Genomic DNA, 23332 nt, shown 5'->3' on the forward strand with positions numbered 1-23332 from the left:
CGGACATCTGCACCCCAGAGTGTCAGAATGCGTCATGTCGCTCCGTGTACTCCAATTGCTTCGTGCATCTGCACGTATGCTCGGCATCTCGAATCCCTCAAGGGTCAGCTAACTACATGACGACGTGCGTCTAAGCATGAAGAACGACATGGTACATGGGTTCTGCGACACATGGACGACACAAAGACCGGGTGCGGGAGCGGACGGCTGCACTGGACCGAGCTCAGGCCCCGATGCATCATCGATTCGCGCGAAAGGGACTCGATGGCTCGGGTATCTGGCGCAACAAGCTATACTACCAGCTACCAAAAGTCTAAAGGCGCACTGTCCGGAACGCCCAGACGATACACGATATTGACGTTATTGCTGTTGCGGTTCCTTCATCGTCGGATCCGTGGACGAGACTACGCAGTCAGCCAAGCAGTGTTTCTTCCACCTGTCGGATCTACTCCGGCGGCTTTCCCAAATGACTGCCAGTGAGAGTGGCCTAACATTGCGGCTCAACGTATATCGGATAGGATTATATTCATGCTTTCTTCTGTGCTGACAGGGCGCTCATCGGTCAGCATGCACGGTTACGTCTGCCTTGCCGACCCTGTCGTCTCGTCTCAACGGCCTAACGATCACCCACCGCCAGGATGCATGAGTTGTTGCTTTTCCCATCGCAAGCCACAAATCTCACTTGGACTCCGCGGCCACGTGATGGCCGCGGATCTGTTCCTTCCCGCTGGCAGAGGGCGCTTTTGCTTTTGCGACGCGGAGAGCAGACGTTACATGGCAACGCATCTCGCTTAGAACGTTGCGTCGCATATGTCTGGAAAGTTTCTCGGGGTCGTATCCTCATGTAAACTGAGTGAGTTGAACGGCGCCGGAGCAGAGATGCCTCTTTTGATCTTTATCCACTCTGAACTTGCATCATGGAACTGAATTATACTCGTGAGCACGGAATAGCATCGTTTAAGCTCCCAGGGTCTCGGCATATGTACTGTAGGTATGACCTGCATATGTAAATCTCAACAAGATTGCCACATGGATCCTCATCGCAGCGGCGACTATTGCCGTCCATACAAGAACCACGAACGATGATCGCGTAGTAAGCTGGGCATATAGGGCCCCCTGCAAGAACGGTAAGTAGGTACACCGCTGCCGCAAGGTAAGACAGCATTCCGGCTGTCTGGGTAATTTCGCCCATCTGGTCCCTCCAGGGTTCTAGCTGACGAGTACCAAGAAAGGGCAATAATCATTGCTGGTATCGACGTGTAATGTGGCTGGACCCTTTCTTCCCCCATTCTAACCAATCTCCTCTCGATCACGCGCCGAAAATGCAACTATGATCCATTGTCGGATAGCACACATCCATCCATACAAGCCCGCTGCGCAACGAGCCGAGGGACGTGTATGGCTGGGACGCGCATCCGTTTACTTTTTCCCTTTGGCATGGATTCTCGCTTTACCCGTCACCATCTCCTACCCCATCGAGCTGGCATGGGAATCTCGTCATGCAAATGTTCAACCTTGCAAAGTGGAGACCTCACATGTCGCTCCCGATGCAATGCAGGTTGAGTCACAGCGCCGTTTGCAATCGCAGGAGCTGCTAGTCTGGTGTTAGTGTCGTATCCCGAGGTTTGGGATCGTTTGATTCGCGTCGTCTTGTCGCATGGGCGGCTAGTTCTACTGTGCTCATTCGGACCGACTTGGGTCAATTGGTACGAATACTGGGGACGATTTCGATGGGGATATTGGAAAAGGAATGAAAGCATGGTTTAAGGCCAAACGGCATTCAACGCCGTCTCCATTTACACGCTGCGGAAAGCTGCGATCTTGTGGAGTTTGACTAAGTGCAGGGGTAGATCCGCGATCGGTAAATACAATTGACCCTAGATCTCAGGGATCGAGGTGTTTGTTCAGGTAGTTTTCGCGATGACAATTGAGTAGGCCTTGGCTTCTGCATCTCTTGGACTTGTGGCGGCTGACTAGATGGACAAGCGGGGTTTGTTGTCGCTACTATTGCGTATGCAAATCTTATTGTTGTTGTTTTTCTGGCAAGATCTCTCGTACAACGCTAGGTAATGTACCAGCTTAGCGCCAGGTGGTTTCCAACGCCTCCAACACCACAATGTCTGATGGACCGCGGCAACCGAGACAGCCGCTTTCGACGCCGTCGTCTGTTGGCTCTGGTATGTGTGAAGATCTCCATTCTTTTCTTGAGCATCGACCTGGCGTATGGAGCTTTTACCCGCTTTACAAAGGTTCTCGGACCAAACCGGCTCTCCTTGGAGTACTACCGGAAATATGATATGCGCAAGAAGCAAGCATCGTGGATGTTGGCGATCCGCTCGACAAGGCTCGACAAGGCTCCCGCTTGTTCGATGGCTTCCTTGACTCGCTGTCGCTCAGATCACATGGCTCTCATAGCCACGAAGAAGCTCGCGCTTCCTGTCATGTATACTAATCATATCGCATCGTAAAGGTCAACAATACGTCATGTGGAAACTTGTGGTGTTGGGAGTCACAACGTGTACCTTCAGTTTATGGTACACTTGCAGCTGAAACAAGACGAGCTTCTTTGTCTGTTCAGACCCAACATCGGAATCGTCGCATCTCTCCGAGATCTGAGCGAAAAGAAAGCTGATTGCCAAGCCAATGGTTCCCCAGGCTCGAGACTGAAGAGTGAAACAAAAAAGATATTCTGCTCGCGTAAGAGCCCGGATAATCGAGACGAACCCAAGGTTAAATTGCTATTACTCTCGATTCGAAGAGCCAAAAGTTGACGCGACGACTAGAAAAGCAAGCTCATTAACCGTCGAAGCATGTCCCCCGGAAGCGGCTGTAGAACACACCTTCTGCCAAATATTGCACTAGATTTGGTACCTGGGACTTGTACCTGCATCTAGCCTCACGGTACGGTCCCTCAAATCGCTGCCGCACACCAAACTGAGGTACAGTACCATAAAAACGTCTCAACCCTCCTGTGGTTCGCGGCACGATCTACAACCGCGAAGGGGGGAATTGTGTACCTGCATAATACGCGGATCACTATAGTTTCATTGAGACAACTCGGAACCAGAATATGACAACCAGGTTCTCGGGTATTGCCCTCCTCTGACCATGGATCATTGACATTATCAAAGGTAGTATTTACTCGACACGAGTTGGGAAGAGGCGAAAGGTAGCATTCAATCAAGCCTCAAAGTCTTATTCAGAGGCCCTCATTGGAAAATCTAAGAAAGCCACACAAAATGCATTGAATCGCACAAAAGCAGCACTTCCAGTCCATGATTTTCTCCGGTAGCGGATGTTTCGAGCAAACAAAACATTACCCGGTCGATCAAAGTTGGTAGAAGAAAAAGGCAACGTTCTAGCACGTTTCGACGCGCCTAATTTGGGACGAAAAGTCTCGGTCACGCCATAGGGAGAAGTGTATACTAGGCTGGAGTGATCTGGTTAAGGCTACGGAGGTGGAAGCGGGTAGGTCTGTTCTATCTGCACCGGTACCTGTATTTCAGAGTTGAGGAAATTGAAAATGGGAGGGAAGAAGCAAATCTGGCTGTCTAATATCCCTTGCTAACGAATCGTTCACGCAGGATGCCATTTGGGGAGAGCGGGATGCGACGCTAGATACTCTGTGCCAGCACCAGTGTGATGGTAGGATGAAGGGAGGAACCGCAAATCCAGACTGTCTGAGGCACTAGCAGATTTAATGAGCGGTTTCGGTGCTTGCCGAAGCTGTGGGTACGAGATCCGAGGTTTGGATCTTACGGAAATCCAAGGGCTGTAATTGCAATCATGGGGGAATACAGGGGACTCTTGACGGAAGGTCAGCGGGGAAGCCGATGTTGCCTCGTCTTTGAAGTTTGAGACTTGGCTGAGCGTGCTGTGTGATTGAGTAATGTTTTGGAATGGTATTTGGTCTGAGTGCGTAGATATCAGCACTCTACGATACAGACATGCATATGGCGACTACTATCGTGACGGATGTCCAACTATGCACTAACTTTGAGAGTGATGAGATACATGTACTGGTTGGTAAAGCAGAACGATAAACCCAAACTTGAGGCAACGTCAGTGAGTCATAGAAGCCGCCTTCATGTAGTCGAAGAGTTGGATCGCTTTTGTGCTGAGATCAGACTCATTGTTTCTCATCATATCAAATCACACCAACCTTCTGTGGCTGTCAAAGCAATTTCCCAGTTACAACGGACCCAGTACTCTCGAATATTCACCTCTACTCCTCATTGTCCATATGTGTCCTCCCAGCAATGAACACTGCTGTTTTCTCTTCGCAGAGGCTACTTCAACGCTTCTCGAACGATGTCGTCAAACCCACTTCCTTTTCTACAATGCGTAACGCGACTATATTCCCTCTCATGATTTGAAGTCTCGGTCAAAGGGGACGTGGACCTTGTCAAAGATAATGACGAAAGTAAGGCGACCGATCCATTGGCGTGTGGGAAGGTGGTGGTGTCTTCCCGACCTCGTTCGACCAAACCTGTACACCACACTTCATCAGCATACACATTATGTCATCGCAGGGTCGTTTGCCTCGTGGTCTTAGACGGACTATCTTGCTCGGGTTGTATCTTGCTATACTTGGCTCGATCATCCTATACGTCGTGAAGTGTCGACGTAAGACTCAGATTAGAGAGCGATGAACTAGCTTAAATTATCGTAGAATGCTCTTGCAGATTGCAGTGAATGCAATTTCCGGGGCTCAAGGCTCAACATCATGCATTGAGCCTTTGGGCTCGAATCTTGAAGGAAAGGGACAAGGGAGCACGAAGACTACCATGGATTGACTGAACATGTACTGGATGGGCCTAGCATTCTACGATAGGTCCCGTATAACGAGAATTTACAAACAGGAAAGCACTCGCACGCCTGGTAGTGTTTACAATCACCCCTTCCGACTAACGCCGATTACCTGAGTGGGAGCTCGGTCTTCGATTCGAAGCTGTACCGCATCCACTCGCCAACAGCTCTCAAGCTCTCCCACCGTACGCTCTCATCTGCCTCTTGCATCAGCTCCATAACCCTGCCCTTCAACCCCAACTTCTCAAGCTGTTGTCGCTTTTCTGGTACTTCCTTTACCAAACATGCTACGTCGTTGCAACCGATAGCCAATACCTGCTTATCGTTGTCCCAGCTCTTAGATAGAATCTCCGCAAGCTTTCGGGGTAGTTCACCCTTGTTGTCTTCTAAGATGCGACGCGCGTTCTCTTTCCAGAACGTAGCGTTACGATGCGGTGGAGACCAGCGAAGGTGGCCCGACTGCAGCTCAGCAGCGTACTCGTCAAAGGTGGTCTGTGTCTTGGTGTACTCCTCAAGGAGATCGGTTAGGGCCTGTAGGTCTTCAAGAGCATCTTCGTCGGTCAGATGTCGTGATTTCAAGCTCGAGAGGAGGGCAGGTAGACGAGCAAGTACGGCCGTTGGAAGTAGCGTATTGCGGTTCGTGGTCAAAAGGTTTACGAGGGTGGAAAGGAGGAGACGAGTGGTCTTCTCCTTAGGCGAGACCTTGAGGAGTTGCGTGTAGAGGATAACGATATCGTGTTCCCTGTAAGGTGTTAATGTTTGCGAAACGTGAGAAATGGAAGGGACTGTACTCCTGAAGTCCTTCACCTACGAGCTCGCCCTCAAAGCTGAGCTGCCAGATGACGAGTAATACATGGTATAGAAGCTGGAGGCCAACACCACCAGCAATACCTCCATCTGTTGTACTGCGAATACTGGCACCACCACTGTACAGGGTCGAGTCCGTGTCTTTGGCAGACCCAGCCGCAGCTCTCAGGATATCAAACAGAGGGCTAAGTGTCTCCTTCCTTTGCTTCCAGAATATGCGCCTAGACTTGGTACTGCGCAATACGGCCGAATATTCCCGTACAGCGATATCCTGCAGACCAGCGTCGGATGCCTTTGCGAGTGTAGAGAGGTAGGTGAAGAGCTGCGCCAAGGCCTCGTCGAGCTGGGGAGTGTTCTTGGAAGATGTTGTGACGGCATGAGACAGAAGGCCGGACAGGACGGAAGACGTCAGGAGCGGTACGGGGTCTTCGTTGTTGGATGAAGCCTTCAAGAGTGGTAGGAAAGGCTTGTAGGGCGCTGGGTGCTGGACGAGGGCTGATGTGAGGGCGGGTATGTCTGGAAATGTATGAGCTTCATCGCTTTTCTAGAGAGGTTCCACGTGTCCTACCATCAATCATATCTCCCAGCAAGACCAGCATGTAGTGGATTATGTCTTGGCGCTTCGCAGCTGCCTCGAAGATGCTCTGCGACCCATTTCCGCCCACTAGCAGTGTCACGAAGCTATCCACATCTGACTCGATGGTCTGCTTCCTCTGTTCCTTGCGCACTTTATCGATTGACTTGATCTTCTTAAGGTCCTCGTCGGTGATGGTCTTAGCTCGTACAGCTCCTTCCCATGATATAGGCCGGGCGCGGATGTTGTTCTGGATAGAGATGAGGTACGTCGGCGGGTCTAGCGAAGACATTGCGAATATCGTAGTAGGTGGCGGTGTACTGGTGATGTGCGGCTTCGGTGCCTTGAGTCGTAGTATTGGAGCTCTGCCCAGGTGATGTTGGTTGCTGCGAGGCCCACCTGGGAGCTCCGTCATGGTGCGGAGCTAGTGGAGCTAGGATCTTTTGATATCTTGGCATCCACCAATCTTTCGCAAACACCATCACTCCGCGCCTTCGGAGTTCAACAATCAACACACCTTGCGCAAAAATGGAGTACTTCAGTCTGAAGCGGTCGACCGCTGCCGATCACGGCCAATCCAACCTCTCCAGCAAGGTCTACGTGCGGTCTACGAAAAGTGGCAAGGTCCAGAAAATTGTGAGAGAACTGTATCTGCGACAGGACATTCCATGCTCGTCCAATCTGTGCAGAGCATGTCTAGAGATTGCGCCGACCGACTACTCAAAGAAAGGTTTGACCGCGAAACTCCACATGCAGAGTTAGACTAACCTTTTTCAGTCGCACCATTCGTCCTATCAGACACACCAGCAGGATCTAAGGACTTCCCAAACGGCCAATATCTCATTCCGGATACGAATGCCTTTCTTACTGGAATGGACCTGTTCGAGGTTGAGACCGCTTTTCATGATGTTATTGTCTTGCAAACCGTGCTAGAGGAAGTCAAGAACCGCTCCCTACCTTTGTATCATCGTCTGATCTCCTTGACCAAGAACGAAGGGAAGCGTTTCTACGTGTTTTTCAACGAGTTCAGGCAAGAGACGTATGTAGCACGGGAAGCTGGAGAAACGATCAATGATCGAAACGACCGAGCTGTGCGCAAAGCCGTGCAGTGGTACAACCAACACATTACGGAAGCTGTACAAAAGCGGAGCAAGAAACAGACGCGCATCCCTACGGTAGTGATGATTACCGACGATAGAGACAACCTGCGGAAAGCCAAGGCCGAGAAAGTCCCAGGCAAGACTTTGTCCGACTTTGTCTCTGGCCTCGAAAACTCCGATGAGCTTCTAGACATGATCAGCGCAGCGCAAGAGCAACGAGAAGTCAGGTCGAAAAAGCCAGAGATCTTCTACTCCGAACATTACACGGTTTCGAAGATGATGACTGGCGTGAAAGCAGGAACGTTACACCAAGGCATTTTCAACGTCTCCCCATACAACTATCTGGAAGGCTCGGTTCATGTGCCCGCATTCGACAAATCACTCCTCATTCTAGGACGTGAAAACAGCAATCGGGCTGTCTCTGGCGATGTCGTAGTTGTTGAAGTACTGCCTAAGGACCAGTGGAAGGCACCTTCAACCAAGATCATTGAAGAGGAGACTGTGAACAAGAACGATAACGCAGAAGCCGAGGAAGGCGAAAATGTCATCCCAGAGAGGGAGCGACGAGCGCTACAAGAGGAGGTCAAGCGAGTACATGGGCAGACTACAGAGGGCAGACCACAGCCAACTGCGCGTGTAGTGGGTGTCATCAAGCGGAATTGGAGACAATATGTGGGCCATATCGATCGCGACTCCGTCCGCTCCTCTTCGAAATCGAGCCGACAACAACAAACCGTATTCCTGGTACCAATGGACAAGCGTATTCCTAAGATCCGGATACGAACACGACAAGCTGGAGAGCTCCTTGGTCAACGCGTTTTGGCAACAATCGACTCCTGGGACAGAGACTCCAGGTACCCAGTTGGCCATTTCGTACGATCGCTTGGCGAGCTTGAATCCAAGGGTGCAGAGACCGAGGCTTTACTACTTGAGTGGGATGTTCAATACAAGCCTTTCCCGAAGACGGTTCTGGACTGCCTACCCGCAGAAGGCCACGACTGGAAAGTACCAGCTAGCTTAGAGGACCCAGGCTGGAAGGGACGCAAAGATCTTCGCGACCTATTGGTATGCTCTATCGACCCTGTTGGTTGCGTTGACATCGACGATGCTCTTCATGCCCACAAATTGCCGAACGGTAACTACCAAGTTGGTGTTCATATTGCGGATGTGTCCCATTTCGTTAAGCCGAACAACGCTATGGACAAGGAAGCCAGCCAGCGCGGAACGACCGTTTACCTAGTCGACAAGCGCATAGACATGTTGCCTATGCTTCTAGGAACAGACCTGTGCTCTTTGAAGCCATATGTCGAGCGTTACGCTTTCTCGGTGATTTGGGAGGTGACTGAGGATGCTGATATTGTCTCTTCGCACTTCACCAAGTCAGTCATCCGGTCAAGGGAAGCTTTCAGCTACGAACAAGCCCAGATCCGTATAGATGACGCATCGCAGCAAGACGACCTCACGAAGGGCATGCGAACTCTTCTCATGCTTTCCAAGAAGCTAAAGCAAAAGCGAATGGATGCTGGAGCCCTGAACCTGTCTTCGCCAGAAGTAAAGGTCCGAACTGAATCAGAGACATCAGACCCAGCAGATGTTCAGACCAAGAAGCATCTTGACACAAACTCGCTTGTGGAGGAATTCATGTTACTCGCCAACATTAGCGTCGCCGCAAAGAACTACGAGGCCTTCCCGCAAACAGCGCTGCTTCGTCGTCACGCTGCCCCTCCAAAAACCAACTTCGAAGAGCTAGACAACCAACTCAAGGTCAAGAAGGGAATGGAGCTTAAGACAGACAGTTCCAAAGCTTTGGCTGACTCACTTGACAAGTGTGTTGATCCAAGCAACCCGTTCTTCAACACTCTTGTTAGGATTATGGCAACGCGTTGCATGATGTCCGCAGAGTATTTCTGTGCCGGAACACAAGCGTATCCCGAGTTCAGGCATTATGGTCTTGCGAGCGAGATCTACACTCACTTCACATCTCCTATTCGCCGCTACGCTGACCTCGAAGCACATCGCCAGCTTGCTGCTGCCATTGAATACGAGCAGTTGGATCCCAGCCTACAGTCGAAAGCCAAGCTCGAGGCTGTGTGCAAGAATATCAACGTACGCCACCGCAACGCACAAATGGCCGGTCGCGCTTCCATCGAGTACTACGTTGGCCAGGCACTCAAGGGCAAGGACATCAACGAGGAAGGTTTCGTCATGAAGATCTTCTCCAATGGTTTTGTGGTCTTTGTACCAAGATTTGGAATCGAGAGTCTCATTAGATTGAGGGATCTCGCCACACCGGAGCCAGAGGCTGACTTTGATGCCGAGAATTATGTGTTGAGCATCAAGGGCGATGTCAAGCGGACTATCGAGCTGTTTGAGAAGGTGACTGTCAGGATCACGGACGAGCTTGAAGAGAGTACTGGAAAGAGGAAAGTGCGCTTGACTCTGGTATGAGTTATAAGGCAACTATCTGTTGGCTCAATATCTTAGGCGTCCAAGGCACGAAAATGGGAAGGGTCGTTCCATCTACTGTAACGTTAGACCTCTTCGGAGTTGTGGCCATAGCAATTCCAGTCGATACACATGCGGTTTACTCTATTGCATTGTCTCTCCTGATCGCTGTCTTGCGTCTTGAACGAGCATCTACACGTTACTGACTATTAAATTTCTAGGTAAACGGCTCGTACTCCGGTACCTAGGCCCTTAGCACGAATGTCACTTCGCCTTCTAGATGTCTCAAGAACTTGACAAATAACGGCAGCGAGCCAACAAATGCACCAGCGTCTGAATTCAGTCGTCCTCCGACGCTTCTCTCGCTCTCAACCAGGCTTGCAGGTCCGACTTGACAGCAGCTTCCTCTTCGACATCACCCAATACTCGCATTCGGTATCGTCGCGTCCGCACTTTCGTCTCGAACCCTAGCACGGTTCGATGAACTTCGCTGATCAACGCATATCCGACCCTTATTGTGCACGCGCAACCGCATTGCGCAAGCGACGCACCGACGAGTTCAGTTGCGACATGCCGACTCACGACATGCCGCTTCTCCACGTTCGGCCACGCCGACAAGGTTTACAACGGCTCCTGGGCATCCGCTTACCCCTTCTTCGCACTTGCGTTACCAGACTGTCTGATCTCGATCACCCCATTCTCACGCCATGGCATCGCGAACCGGACTTGCGATCTGTAGAGGTATAGCTACCAGGAACATCCAATGCCGATCATCTATACTTACCCCGTGAAGAGCAGCAAGGCTGGTAGAAACAAGCCACAAGAAACGAGGAGATGGTTTATCTTTCTCCCGTCCAGGGCAATGGCGTATAGGGTGGCGCAAGATTAGCCCGGCAACGGACCGAGCCCGTTCTTGCATCTCCATGATCTACAGCGGAGGTTTGAAGACCGAAGTCGCGCGTTTGTCGTTCGGCACACCTGCTCGCAAAAGTCTACACGAGCTGCAAACCATCCCCATCTCGCTTGCGTGTGCATGTCTGGAGAATGACAGAAGGGGCGGTGGCGCTTGGAAAACGTTCCTGTCGTTCGGGAACGACAGCGAGGCTGGTGGACGCTGGAAAGGTGAGTGAGGTCGCTTATAAGGTTCGTCGTACGCGAATAGCGCGGACACGACTCCGCGCTGCGGATGCTTGCAGGAGATTGTGAAAGACGGTTGTGTTGCGTGCATTACGAGCTTAGATCCGCAGTGGGGAGATGGTTTACCACTGTCGAGCCGCGCAGACATGCATCTGTAAGATGGAGATGGGCATACAGCCGTGTCGCTACCGTTGGTGTGCAGTAGGTGAAACTTGTTCGGTCCCCGCAACGAGATGAGGGTTCACGCAGAGTTTGGTACGATATCGGCCCCGATATCGTAACGCGTACTCTCCAGCATAGAGTTCCCTTGTTCCCTGACAAATCGTCACCATGATGATAATGTTGGGGATAGTGATTCAGTGGCTTGTTCTTGATGACATTGTGCGCAAAGTTGGACAAAGAGACATTGAGAGGATCTGGAAAGACATGTGAAGGTACGCAATGGGAGAGTAGAATGTCATTGGCGGCGACTGAATTTCCCGGACGATTCAGTACCATGATGAAGGCGGCAGAGTGCGGCTCTGAGAATACGCGACTGCTCATGACCGTTCTGCAACAGCAAAAGTAAATCTACTCACCATGATAAGAGAGTTTGGCAAGACCAGTCAGGTGCCCGGTAATTCCCATGAAGTCGCGATTGTCTTGTTGATCGCTTTGTGGTGGCCGTGCTAAGACCTCGTAGCCAATGGATCGAGATGCATGCTCCAACATGCATTTAGCATCTGCGTGTTGACTGATCTTGCTCAGATTTGAGTATCGCATCCAACACCAACAGCCAGGAAGCCTTGCATGCAGATCTTCAACACTCGATCAGCAGTCCGCGACTTTGCCTCTTCCTTGCACTTGCAGCAAGCGAAGTGAACATCAATCTATCTCTGATTATTATAAGCATCATTGAGCGCTTACTATAGTAATCAATCTACGAATGTGTGCACAGCCGCCCCCACGAACACATGTTGCGCAAGCGACGCGGGATGTCTAACATTGACATTCAATATGTACCTGTCACACATAAATCGCGTGCAGACGGTACGAGTCGTAGTGGTCGGGTAGGAAGGGCGCATGTGGATGCGTAGCTGTCATCCGACGCACAAAAGCCTGTCATCCGGAGCGGATTCCCAGCGACTCATGTTTGATTTCAAAGCTGGCTTGCAGTGAGCGGTAGCGTCAAGCCGACTGAAGGAACACCTGCGCAAGCGTCACCGTTCCCGACATGCGAACGACACATGGGCAGTCCAGCTGACCATGATGCGAAGACGTAGCTTCCGACATCACCCGCTGCTAATACATTGAATGCCGACAAATCCGGATCATGACTTTGGCAAGCAGGGCATGGGGAATTTTTCGCCGTGTAGCGTATTCGTCGGTGGTCGAGAAATTCCATGGGCGATAATAAGTCCGTTATATGGTGTCGGTGTTGGCTGGTACCCACACGATGCCCCACGCTGCAACTACACAATCCTGGGAAGCCCGGTAGAAGAGCCACAAGTATAGTCAAGAACCTTGAGGATAAGCAGTGGTAGTTCGGATGCTCCCAGAGCCGATGCGTATTCCAGGAGAATTCTGATCTTGAAAATCTTGCGCGAATGGAGAGCGCGGTGTGTGATGAGCCTGATGTGGTGCCGGGCCTTCTTCTTGTTCGAGAGGCAAAGCGTTCATCTTCATCTCAATGACTCGGTTTTTGGGTGAGGTCATGACGGCTGGACTTCGGTGCCGAGACCCAGAGCAGCGTAGGGTGTGCGCCGTCGCATTCTCACGAAATTCAGGAGCTCACGATGCTGGTGTTGAAGTTGCGGCTGAGCTTAGCTGAGGACATGCCGCATCCGAGCCCTCATTGGTGGCAGCAAGAGATGTTCGATGCGAGCTGCGGTCTTGACACCTTCTACTTTGGTCGCACCAATGACAACAAGACAGCCACAAGCATCTCTCTCCACATTCTAGTAGATCAGGAGATATCAGAAAAAGCAATTCAATATCTGCGACGCACTACGCATCACACACGCCGATGCAGCCATCATGAGTGCCTCCATAACTCTTGCCGTATTCCTTGCACTGGCTGCCGACGAGAGTTGCCGCCGCTATGTGCGCTCGATCTGGGGCACTACCACTATCGGTTCGTGGCTTGGGCGTCCCACGCTTGGTCGACGATAATAGTCCACGTGCAAGTTGCGCAGTTTAGCCGGTAGAACGAAGTCGCCCTGGCGCTATGTTCCAGCTACAGGTACCAGCCGTGTTGCTCGGCCTGGCGGCAAAGGCGCGTTCACAGAGTCGGATCTCTGCTAGGTACCCTTGACCCAAGGGATGCTGAATGGGAAGGTCTAGACATCTAGCCTTGCTGATATTCTCGTCGCAACCTTTAACAGAGCAGGATGTTCCCTTGATCTCGGATATAACGATATGAGCGATATGAGCGACAAAGTGGATGCAGGTTGGGGAGCCTTTCTGGTCTTGGCATAGACTGCAAGTCTCATTTCGGTTGCGAGACGGGCGCGAAGATCATGATGGCCGCGGAATCAGGAGCGGGCCCTCTTTCCAGCGTGGATGCTCCTTGTGAATGATCGAGTAGGAGAACCTCAGAACATGCTATTTGTGTACTGCATTATTCCAAAGCCATTACTATCATGCGTTTGGAGCGTTTCTCGACAGGACGGTACTTCAGCGCTACCCCGTGGGTTCTAGGTGACATTGCGAGCATCGGCGACGGTAGAAACTCCTGTTGAAACGCAAAATATGCTTCGGAGAGTTTTCGACGTATGCCGCTAGCTGCCTAGACATGTCGCTTTGGTGGCCGTGATGAGTCCAGATGATGCATTACCAGTACACTATGATTAGTCGCATGGAGGTAGCGTAGCAAACTGCAAGCCTCAGTCGACGGCTCTCATGTCACTGTAGCGAATGTGCATGGAGGCGTTGCACTCGCTGCTCAACCAGAGTCGACCAGATTTGCTGTGTTTCAAGAAGGTCCGGTGAGAGCTCTCAAGCGCTATTGGCGGTCGACAAAATGAAGCATCGGAGATTATCAGCAATGAATGACCTGGCACGCTGGCGACCAAGCAACCGTTCGTGCAGGGGACACTGTCGGCGCAGTTTGCGCTATGTGGCCCGGTTTGCTGCATGGCAGGCCCTCGGTGCCAGGTATTGCGATAGTCAGGAACGCTCGGCTTCTAGTCTATAACCCATTCGTTATATCGACCAGTAATTGTCTGTATCGCTCACGCTCCAGATCTCGGCGTCGAAACTTGGAAACTTGATTTCGGCAGAAGCGAGTCGAGGCTGGTGACAAGCCCCAGCTGCAATGGGCTTGGGAACGGAACGCACACCAGCAGGATCTGGATGCGCTCCGTCAAGGGCTAAGATAAAGAACCTTGAGGGGAAGCTATCGCGGGACGCACCTAAAGCCCGACACGGGATTGGCCAGTGCCTGGAATGGGAGCGATACCCAACACCGTTAGTGTGGTTTGATAGATCGACGTCGTGTCAGCGCCCTGCTCAAGCGAAGTTTCCGACCGACACACGCCCCTTCAGGCGTACTGAGCGTTTGCTTGTCTCATTCGTACTCCGCCCTCTAGCGATGCAAGGAGAATCAAGAAGAAAAAAAACTTTTTTTCCGGGGTAGAGCTGCACGGCAACGACGAACGGGTGTGCTGTCGCATCTGCTATCACGCCCTCGGTGTCAGGTTGCTGAGGCTGATGCGACTTCTGCCCCTGGATTCGTTCTGAGGTCATGATGTGCTGTCAAAGACCAACATCGTGCTGATCTCGACGACGCCACGTTGCCCGCTTCACGGCTTTGGGATGGCATATACTGGACGGGAGTGTCAGGCCCCTGCAGCAGGCACGGTGGAATTGCCTATCCTGGGACTTGCGCCATCTTCAACGGCGGGGTGTCGTTCCAAGGTTGTCGAAATTAGCCCATCATGGATTGCTCTTAGTGCACTGCTCACCGATATTTGCTTGAGTCTGCCGTACTAACAAACTTCGCAACCCACCATCAGGTACGTTATTGTACCTGCATCTCGCCTCAAGCCAAGCTAGTCCGGTGTCTATAACCCGCAACGCTCCTCTCTCTCGGTGCGCCGTCGTTGGCTTTTACCGAAGGACCGTTCTTTGTGCTGCCTCGTTTCGTGGCGCTAATAGCATACCGTCATTGCCTACTGCGGTTGTGGAGCGAGGGTAGACGCATGACCCAGGTCTCCGCTCTCGAGCCCCTCCGCCTTCCCGCACTACTTTATCCGCATCGCCCTCCAAGGTTCATATCAGACAGAAGTGGGCTCAAAGTACCTACCATCGTTTCGTCGACCGCCACCTCTCTGGTGTAGCCGCATCAACCGCAGCCACAGCCAGCATGGTCGTGACCTGATCGACATCACCCCTTCATATCTTCTTTTTGGATCTTCCTTCCAATACACCATCACGCCTTCAACAAAGACGATCGCGACAAAGTTTTACCATTAAACGAAAGCAGTCCCATTCAACTCTCACACTCACATACACACCCTCGTTACCACCATGGAGCAAGAAACGAAAGTCTGGATCATCCTTGGTGCCGTCGTAGGCATCCTCGTTCTGACGGCGGTCGCCGTCGCCCTTCTCTTCTGCTGGAAACGATCTCAAAGAAGGATGCGAGGCTTCTCTCTGCGAGCAGTCACACCACTGGATGATGCCGAATTCGAATCCTGGAGACGGCCCAGCCAATACACCCAACGACCGGAGAAGTACGGCATCCGACCAGCTGTCTTACGCGAACATGTATCACCCAGAGTCACTTCCATGTTCGAGAAAGAGCTTAGCACATACGAGTTCCCTCCAAGGACACCATCATTAACCGACATGGCTTCACTAAAGTCACCCACCAGCTCGATACGAAAGCCCGAGCGTGTACGGAGGAAGTCCAGTGTTGCTTCGTCTATTGCCGACCGACCTCCAACACCCTATTCTCCGAGTTCTCCAAGCGGTGAATTCAACCGTGGCTCCACATCTTCACATCGATCACAGCCTCTAATACATTACCCATCACCATCGGAAACCTCTGCTTTCCGCTTCAACTTCGAATCAGAGTACGGCACTCAACAAAAGGGCGCTGGACGCTGGATATGAATGCCAGTGTCACTTGAACATTCCAAGCCATCTTCGCACTTCGAACATTACGACTGGCAGTGATCATCTGTAACACCTGCAGCCTGCCGAAAGCACTCGAAGCGACTGAAACACACCTGACAGCTTCTTGCGTTACAACGCACCGCTTCCTGCTGTACAAGCTTGAGGCTGTCGCGATACCCAGTGAACACTTCACTTTTACGACCTTCGCTTCGCATACATACTTTACGATTGGACATGATTTTGTCATTTGGAGTTTGGCGGCGCTTTGCATCTATGATACCAGACCTTTGAGTCAACTACACAGGCCTCGAGCCTCTTTGTTTCTTTTTGTTGGAGGATGAGCCACTCAGTGCCGAAGATCGCACGAGAATGCAATTCAGTAGTATAGCCAACCACATAGTCGGGTCTGCAGTTGTAGCACTGCGAGAGGCTAGTCCTCTGTACCCATATCAATGAACAAACTCATTAGCACATGATCCTTCACCTTTGCTGCAGTGATCTCCCTCCCATTGCGCAATACGCCCTGGCCTGCAAGACATCACGCACCACGCATTACGACATCAGCCCAAGCGGCAACTCGGCCCCGACCGTTCCCACCCACGACTGCCGACGCCGACCCCTTAGCCGTGCAAACGCCTCATCTGTGCCTGTGCCAAAGGAAAAAAACGTGGTCTACACCGCCAGTTCCAAGACCCCAGAATGCTGCAATGTACGCCATCTGAAACTCTGCTCGGCCGCCATCTCCACTCCACTCCACTTCGACTATCGAAAAGCGAGCGGGACGCGATTCATGCGCGATCGCGCTTCCCGCGCTCGAAAAGTACACCGCATTGTCTAGCTGGGTGAACCCCGCGAGATGGTGAAGGTCGTGATACTGGACTCTTGGGGCTGAAATGCAAGACGCAGGGTGGTGGAGTAAGGGATCTTCGGTGTCAGTTGCTTTTGCGCACATCATGGGTGGGTTTTGGTAAGGGAGATGCAACTCATCTAAGCGACAAGCTAGATGCCTGCACGGGTACTATGGTAAGAAGTAAGTAACTTAGAGGTCTACGTTACTCTAAGGAGTCTGAGTTATTGGGATTCGTGTTGCTGCAGACCGCAGTGTGTACTTGCACCTGTTGACTTTCTTCATCTACTGTAGGGCTTGCTGCCTGCACTGGGTGGATGACTAAGCTAAGCGAACGGAGCGGATGACGTGCAGCCAGGATAAGGTGTGTTGAGCTGCACGGCGTGTGTGAAAGCGTTTTAGTGGGTCAACGACTCAACGTGGACAGCTGTCACCGCAAACCGTGTGGGCAAACAAGCAAATTATCAGCCACACAACAATAACCCCCATCGCGTGCTCGTTTCTCAAGCCCATAATTCGCGTCGCCCCATTCCATCCACCAGCCACTATCCGCGCGCAGATCAGTCGCAAGCGCGAATCTCGCTATCCGCACCCCACAAACGCGTTCTATCGCGTCTGGCACACGACATCTACACGTCCAATCGCAAATCGCCCAATATGGATTTTATACAAGGTATGCTTCTCTGATGCGCCTATCGTCCTATCACTCTATTGCGACACGGGTTGCTAACACCCTACACCAGACTACGCAGCTCTCCTCCCGCGCCTCCTCCCACCGTCCTTCGCAAACCCACTCCTCCACCTCCTCACAACCTTCTTCGGCATCTCGCGCACCCTCTCCACACACCTCTCCCCTCTCCTCAACAAACTCATCACCCAACCCGATGTCGCCTCCATCCTCGCGCTGCTCGCCATATTCTTCATCTCGCTCAAGATACTGGACATGATGTACCGGGCCGTCATCTTCTGGGTGAACCTGGCGTTGCGACTGGTGTTCTGGGGCGGGATACTCGTCGTGGGCTTTTGGGTGTATAACAGAGGGCCCGAGGGCTTTGTCGAGGATGTGCAGGGCTTGGGCGAGTACTGGCTGGGTCAGTATGAGGTGTATAGTCAGGAGGTTAAGGGGTTTCAGCAGCAGAAGGAGGATCAGATTAGGATGAAGGCGAGTGCGCAGCAGCAGCAGAAGAGGAAGGGGTGGCGGTGAAGATGGTGTGGAGACAATGGGTGGTGATGTGTTCATGAAGAGGTGGGAGTTGGATACTTGTCGATATAATGACTGCGGTTCTGGGTGTCGGACTGCACGACGAGGTGCAAGACTGGACTTTTGCACATATTCTTACGGCGCTCAGGATCTTGAAAAGTCTGGGATCGGTTTTGTACACAATATCGGTGTTGGATGACTACAACTTGTACATGTTTGAGCTTCACGAATAATGGTATCCATGACAGTAGTCTAGGTTTTCCGGTTCAAGTGGCGCAGTACTAACGTCACTGATATACTGTCTCACCGTCGAGGATATGCTATCTTGGTCTTTGTTCTTGGAAAACAAACGACTCTTGTTCCATGGACTAAGCGCAAGCACAGGATGGTTCTAAACCCATCTCGTAGCGGGAGGGTGCACCCCAGACTTTACTAGAAGAAGGAGGAAAGTTTGATGGTTGCTATGTCAAATCATTCAAAGGCCTATGAGGTGGTGACTGAAGATCTTCCCAACACCTATCAACCACCTACAATGGCACCCCGGAGAAAGAAGCAGAAGACCAAACATGCGTCCGTTGCGGCTGACGTCGTGGTACGAAGTACAGCGCAACCCGCGATCGACCGTCTACCTACCGAGTTACTGCAGATGAGCTTCGAATATCTCAGCTTCCATGACCTGATACGATGCAGACACGTGTGTGGGAAGTGGTTTCTGCGCATACCAGGAGACGACACAGAACTGCGCAAGATACTATTCCTAACAACCGATCTTCCACCATGGACACGCGAGCTGTACATTCACACCAACAATCGGTTACACAAGCCCTTCGGACACATCTTCGCTATAGAACTCTTTCTCCCGTTCATCGTTACCAGGCATCTCGAGAGGCTACAAATCAATCCCGTCCTCGAAACTCTCAAGTGGAACAAGCTTGCTTATCCGAGATCCGTAGAAGATGAACCTCTAAGTACTCCTTACTATGAAGGCTATAGCCATAGCTTTCGCTTCTCATCCGTGGAGCGATTACGCGAGAAAGCGACACGTCTCGAGAGCAGGATCGACCAAGGTTTGTGGACCGATATGCTGATATGCAATCCGCCAGCGCAGAGGTTGGAACTACGCCTTATCATCTTCCTGAACGGGTTTTGTATCCATCTCAAACGCACACTTGCTGACGACCGCGGGATCCGCTTGCAGAGCTTGGTTGCATCACTCAGGAGCTTGTTGAAAGAGGTAGCTGATAATCTTATGGTACACAAAATTACGCTGCGGCACAGAAGAATTCTTGAAATCCTCGACTGGTGGGGGGATGATGAAGGTTGAGATGGTACCTTTGAGGTTTTCCAGAACACGATAACTATGAAAACCGAGATTACGAAAGAAGGACATTTGCGCAAAGTGTGGGAGGGGTTTTAGTGACTACTTCATAGCCTTAGAAATGAAAGATCACATATGCGGTCAGTCAAAAGTCCAGAAGTTCGACTTACTCAGTCAAAGCGATGATTCGTTGTTTCACTATCTTGATGATCTTTTAGATATCTCTTCGAGCATCTGACTTTGGCCGTATGGATCAAGAGCAATCAAGATCCATGAGTAGAATAACCTGGTGATCACGCGGAATTGTTTCACCAAGTATCCCACCGCTCGCTCAACGTGACTTAACACGCGGTATAACTTCCGGTCTCTGTATTTCAATACTCTCAACTCTCAACTCCACTGGTCTTTCAGGAGAGATCGTGTTGCCTGAGATGCAATATAAGATGAAAGGAGATACACGCGCCCTGACCAGCAACAATAGCATAAGCATGTCACACAAGCAACCTGACATGCCGACAGATGGCGCCAATCATCACCTTCCAAACGAGATATGGCAGAACATATTCGGCTTTCTAGATCTACCTGATCGTAAGTTCACTCCGCGAATCTGCTCTCTCAAATGCATTGTGGGCGCTTGATCTAGATATGTACCGCTGGCTTTGCATACAGTTCTTCGCTCCCTTCGAGTATGCACGGAGTGGCGTGATAACATTCAGAGCACTGATCCAACGCTTCGAGACAAGATGTTTAAGGATCGGGTAGTGCCGCCCAAAGATGAGACTAGAAGTGGAGAGAAAGCGAATGACAAGAAAGAGAACACGGAGCATAGCAACGGAGCGGATATTCATGACAAGAACCAAAACAGCGACAAGCATTGGAGTAATACTACTGATAAGACGGAGGACAGTATACCTACCGTCACCGTCAATCTACGTGCAGCTGCGGACCTGGTCTGCGTCCCCGGCTCTTTCCCAGAAGCCATGATCAGGTTCGAAGTCGACTTCAACACGAACTACGGTTGTGGTTTTGCCCCTGATGATAGTGATCAGCTATCCAACTTTCCCTCTGGCACGAACTTCCATCCAATTCTTCTGAATCTGGATGATCGTCTGCCTCTCGTCGACAAAGTGTTTCAGGCAACCAATGGAGTGTCACATAAAAACTTCGGTTTCGATTCGTTCGATGATCTGGATGACGTGTTGGAATGGATGCGAAAACATTCGCGCAGCAGAAACGATGGTTCATGGAAAGATATGCTGTTGTGTGAGCCAGCTCAGCCGCGCATTAACGTGGTCTTCGATTACACGTATTACACCCGTGGGCGTCGCAAATATAAGCTTCAAGGAGAGGGTGGATGCGGAGTTACAATGGGTCAGTTTGTGAGGGCTTTCCGCAAACAGCTGACACATATTGAGGAGGACATACGTAGATTTCCCCAGGAGATGTTGGTCTACTGCGGTGAATGCTGGGAGAGGAATCATGAGGATTGAGTATGAACAGGATAGCGTGAATTGGGAGGTGAGAAGATAGAATGAGTCCAGGAAATGAAGAGACCTTTGGTACCGTTGCTTCACTATCCAAACTGGTGCGTGAAACTGTCTTGATCCATATGAGGCTGTGACACTAGAACTAGGTCAAACAACGAGGACACTAGCAATATATCTTGATGGTCATGTGGGCTTATCTCAGGACACAGATGTCACACGATGAACGTGACCGCCGGCGCAGTATAAAGTCTAGCACCCCAGTATCGCTATCCCTCCCATCATCAGTCTCGATTCCTTTTCACAGGTGACTATACCGCCGGAGATACCACAAAACATGCAGGGTAATACAGAAAACAACACCGACAAGACCAATTCAGGCGTACCGATTGGTAATGCAGACCAAGACGCCCCTCCCAAAACATTCCTGAATGAAGCTTTTTCAGATGACGACAACGATAACAACGAGAACGAGAAGAAGGACGACAACATGGACGATGCGAGTACCGACAGCGATGATGATGATGATGACAGTGACATTGCCACAATCACCGTGAATCTGAGAACGAGCATCGAGTTGAAAGGCCTCCCCAACTCTTTCCCGCGGACCGTGATAGTCGTGGAAGTCGACTTCAACGAAGCGTCCACGAACCCCGAACCTATCTTCGAATTCACTCGCGATAACGACTTCCACGACATTATTGACAACATGGAGCAGTGCATGCACCACGTCGACGAACGCTTATTCGACAGAGCAAAGATACGAAACTCCGGTAAACCGCGACCCTGGTTCGAATTCGAATCTTTCCAACATCTGCAAAATTTGTTGGAAGTCAGCATGAATGATCCTTTACCCAAGAAGAGTGATTGGATGGCCCAGCTGTTGTGTATGCCAGGTCTCCAACGCATCGACATCGTGTTCGCATATAGGGCTTACCATAACACGGGCCGCACGTACAATCTGGTTGCGGAAGACGACAGTGGCGTTACTGTAGGTCAGTTCATAAAGGCCTTTCGCGATCAGCTGCAGCATGCGGAAGCAGACATACGCAAGTTTTCTGATGAGCTTACTCTCATCTGTAACAAGTGTTTCGACGACGCTATCAATGACGACTGAGTATACATGTTGAAATAACGAGAAAATATAACCAAGGCAGAATATAGTGCCAGAAAGAAAGATATCAGAAGGACCCAACACCAAAATGCTCCTTCTTGATGAGTTTCCTAATCCGATTGTGGCTGGGGTGACTTTCGATCCGGGTGATCGAGAATAGGATGACTATAGACTGTAGAATGAAACAAGAGTAAAATAGCATGGCGGTCGAAATGAGCAAAGCGATGCACATTCGTGTGTGAATCGTGCTCTTCTCTTTGATGAAAGCGATCGATGTGAGACTGGGTTGAATAGCCAAGTCGCTAGATATTGATCTATCCACCAAACATAGCGAGTTGACGGAATGAGTGTTGTATGTTCAACAGGTAGGTTGAAGTAGCCGTGCATCTGGTTCTGTCGTGTGTAGTTGTGCCTGAAATGCAGATGAAAGGTCTCAGTGCCCAAGCCAAGCAACCAATGACGTCGCGAAGTCCCCGCAGACCTCCAGCGGCGCGCGCACCAAACGATCAACCCTCTCCACGCGCAACCGTTCCACAAGCTCACTCCTCGTACTTTCCCTTTCAATTATCTACCAAATCCCCATAAACGATGGCAGCAATATCCCCCGCCCCCGCCTCAACACCCACGCCCACACCATCCACAGCAACAACGCTCACGTCCCCCAACTTCGTCTTCCCACCGCACTACTCCTTCCCGCCCTTCTTCACCCTCCAACCCGTCGCCAGCACACGCTCCTCCCAACTAGCCTCCTGGTCCACGCTCATCCAATCCTACTGCCGCCACAACCGCATCTTCACCCTCTCCCTCATCGACGCGCTCCCCACGCCCCTCTTCACAAACACCACGCTGCGACGCAGCCTCTCCCTGCGCGACGCAAAAGCCATCTTGACCTACATGGCGTCCCCCGAAGGCGGCAACCGCGCCGAATTCATCAACACGAGTTCTTCGAAGAAGGCGAAGGCGGGAGAAGAGAGCGAGGGCGGCAAGGCGTGGATATATTGGCGCAGGCCGGAGGAGTGGGCTGCGGCGTTGGAGGAGTGGGTTGAGAGGACGGGGCAGAAGGGTACGGTGCTGACGTTGTATGAGATTGTGGAGGGGGATGCGAGTCGGCGGGAGGAGTTTTTCGGTATGGATTTGGAGTTGTTGCAGAAGAGTTTGGGCGTTTGTGTTAAGAGGGGGAGGGCGCAGGTTTTTGGGTCGGGAGGTGAAGGGGAGGGTGTCAAATTCTTCTGAGAGAGTATTTTGGGTGGGATATGGGTTGATGGATCTTGGTGGACATACTTGGACAAAGAGAACATGCGCAGAGACGAGGTGGATGCGCGCGTTGAATGATACCCAGTCATGTTTTGACTATGGCGAAATAGAGATTACAAAATCATAGATACGAAAGACATTA

The 23332-nt window shown here is 51.3% G+C and overlaps 6 protein-coding genes across 6 annotated transcripts; 5 read left to right on the forward strand and 1 right to left on the reverse strand.

Annotated features, from left to right (window-relative positions):
* Nucleotides 1–4917: 4917 nt before the first annotated feature.
* Nucleotides 4918–6605, reverse strand: J4E93_007763 (uncharacterized protein; the record flags this gene model as incomplete). The annotated part of the gene is made up of 3 exons (XM_049345667.1): nt 4918–5551; nt 5601–6132; nt 6185–6605. 3 exons carry the CDS (start codon nt 6603–6605, stop codon nt 4918–4920), a joined length of 1587 nt encoding a protein of 528 aa, XP_049197194.1.
* Nucleotides 6606–6718: 113 nt separating this feature from the next.
* Nucleotides 6719–9738, forward strand: J4E93_007764 (uncharacterized protein; the record flags this gene model as incomplete). Its single annotated transcript, XM_049345668.1, has 2 exons — nt 6719–6920; nt 6968–9738. 2 exons carry the CDS (start codon nt 6719–6721, stop codon nt 9736–9738), a joined length of 2973 nt encoding a protein of 990 aa, XP_049197195.1.
* Nucleotides 9739–15381: 5643 nt separating this feature from the next.
* On the forward strand, nt 15382–15969 carry J4E93_007765 (uncharacterized protein; the record flags this gene model as incomplete). The annotated part of the gene is made up of 1 exon (XM_049345669.1): nt 15382–15969. The coding sequence occupies one exon, from the start codon at nt 15382–15384 to the stop codon at nt 15967–15969; it is 588 nt and encodes a 195-aa protein (XP_049197196.1).
* A 1507-nt stretch (nt 15970–17476) lies between these two features.
* J4E93_007766 (uncharacterized protein) lies at nt 17477–18023 on the forward strand (the record flags this gene model as incomplete). Its single annotated transcript, XM_049345670.1, has 2 exons — nt 17477–17492; nt 17563–18023. The coding sequence occupies 2 exons, from the start codon at nt 17477–17479 to the stop codon at nt 18021–18023; spliced, it is 477 nt and encodes a 158-aa protein (XP_049197197.1).
* A 3136-nt stretch (nt 18024–21159) lies between these two features.
* On the forward strand, nt 21160–21939 carry J4E93_007767 (uncharacterized protein; the record flags this gene model as incomplete). The annotated part of the gene is made up of 1 exon (XM_049345671.1): nt 21160–21939. The coding sequence occupies one exon, from the start codon at nt 21160–21162 to the stop codon at nt 21937–21939; it is 780 nt and encodes a 259-aa protein (XP_049197198.1).
* A 585-nt stretch (nt 21940–22524) lies between these two features.
* J4E93_007768 (uncharacterized protein) lies at nt 22525–23169 on the forward strand (the record flags this gene model as incomplete). The annotated part of the gene is made up of 1 exon (XM_049345672.1): nt 22525–23169. The coding sequence occupies one exon, from the start codon at nt 22525–22527 to the stop codon at nt 23167–23169; it is 645 nt and encodes a 214-aa protein (XP_049197199.1).
* Between the last annotated feature and the right edge of the window lie 163 nt (nt 23170–23332).

Source organism: Alternaria ventricosa, assembly GCF_023758065.1.
Source record: "Alternaria ventricosa strain BMP 2768 chromosome Unknown scaffold_14, whole genome shotgun sequence".
In the NCBI taxonomy this organism is placed as follows: domain Eukaryota; kingdom Fungi; phylum Ascomycota; class Dothideomycetes; order Pleosporales; family Pleosporaceae; genus Alternaria; species Alternaria ventricosa.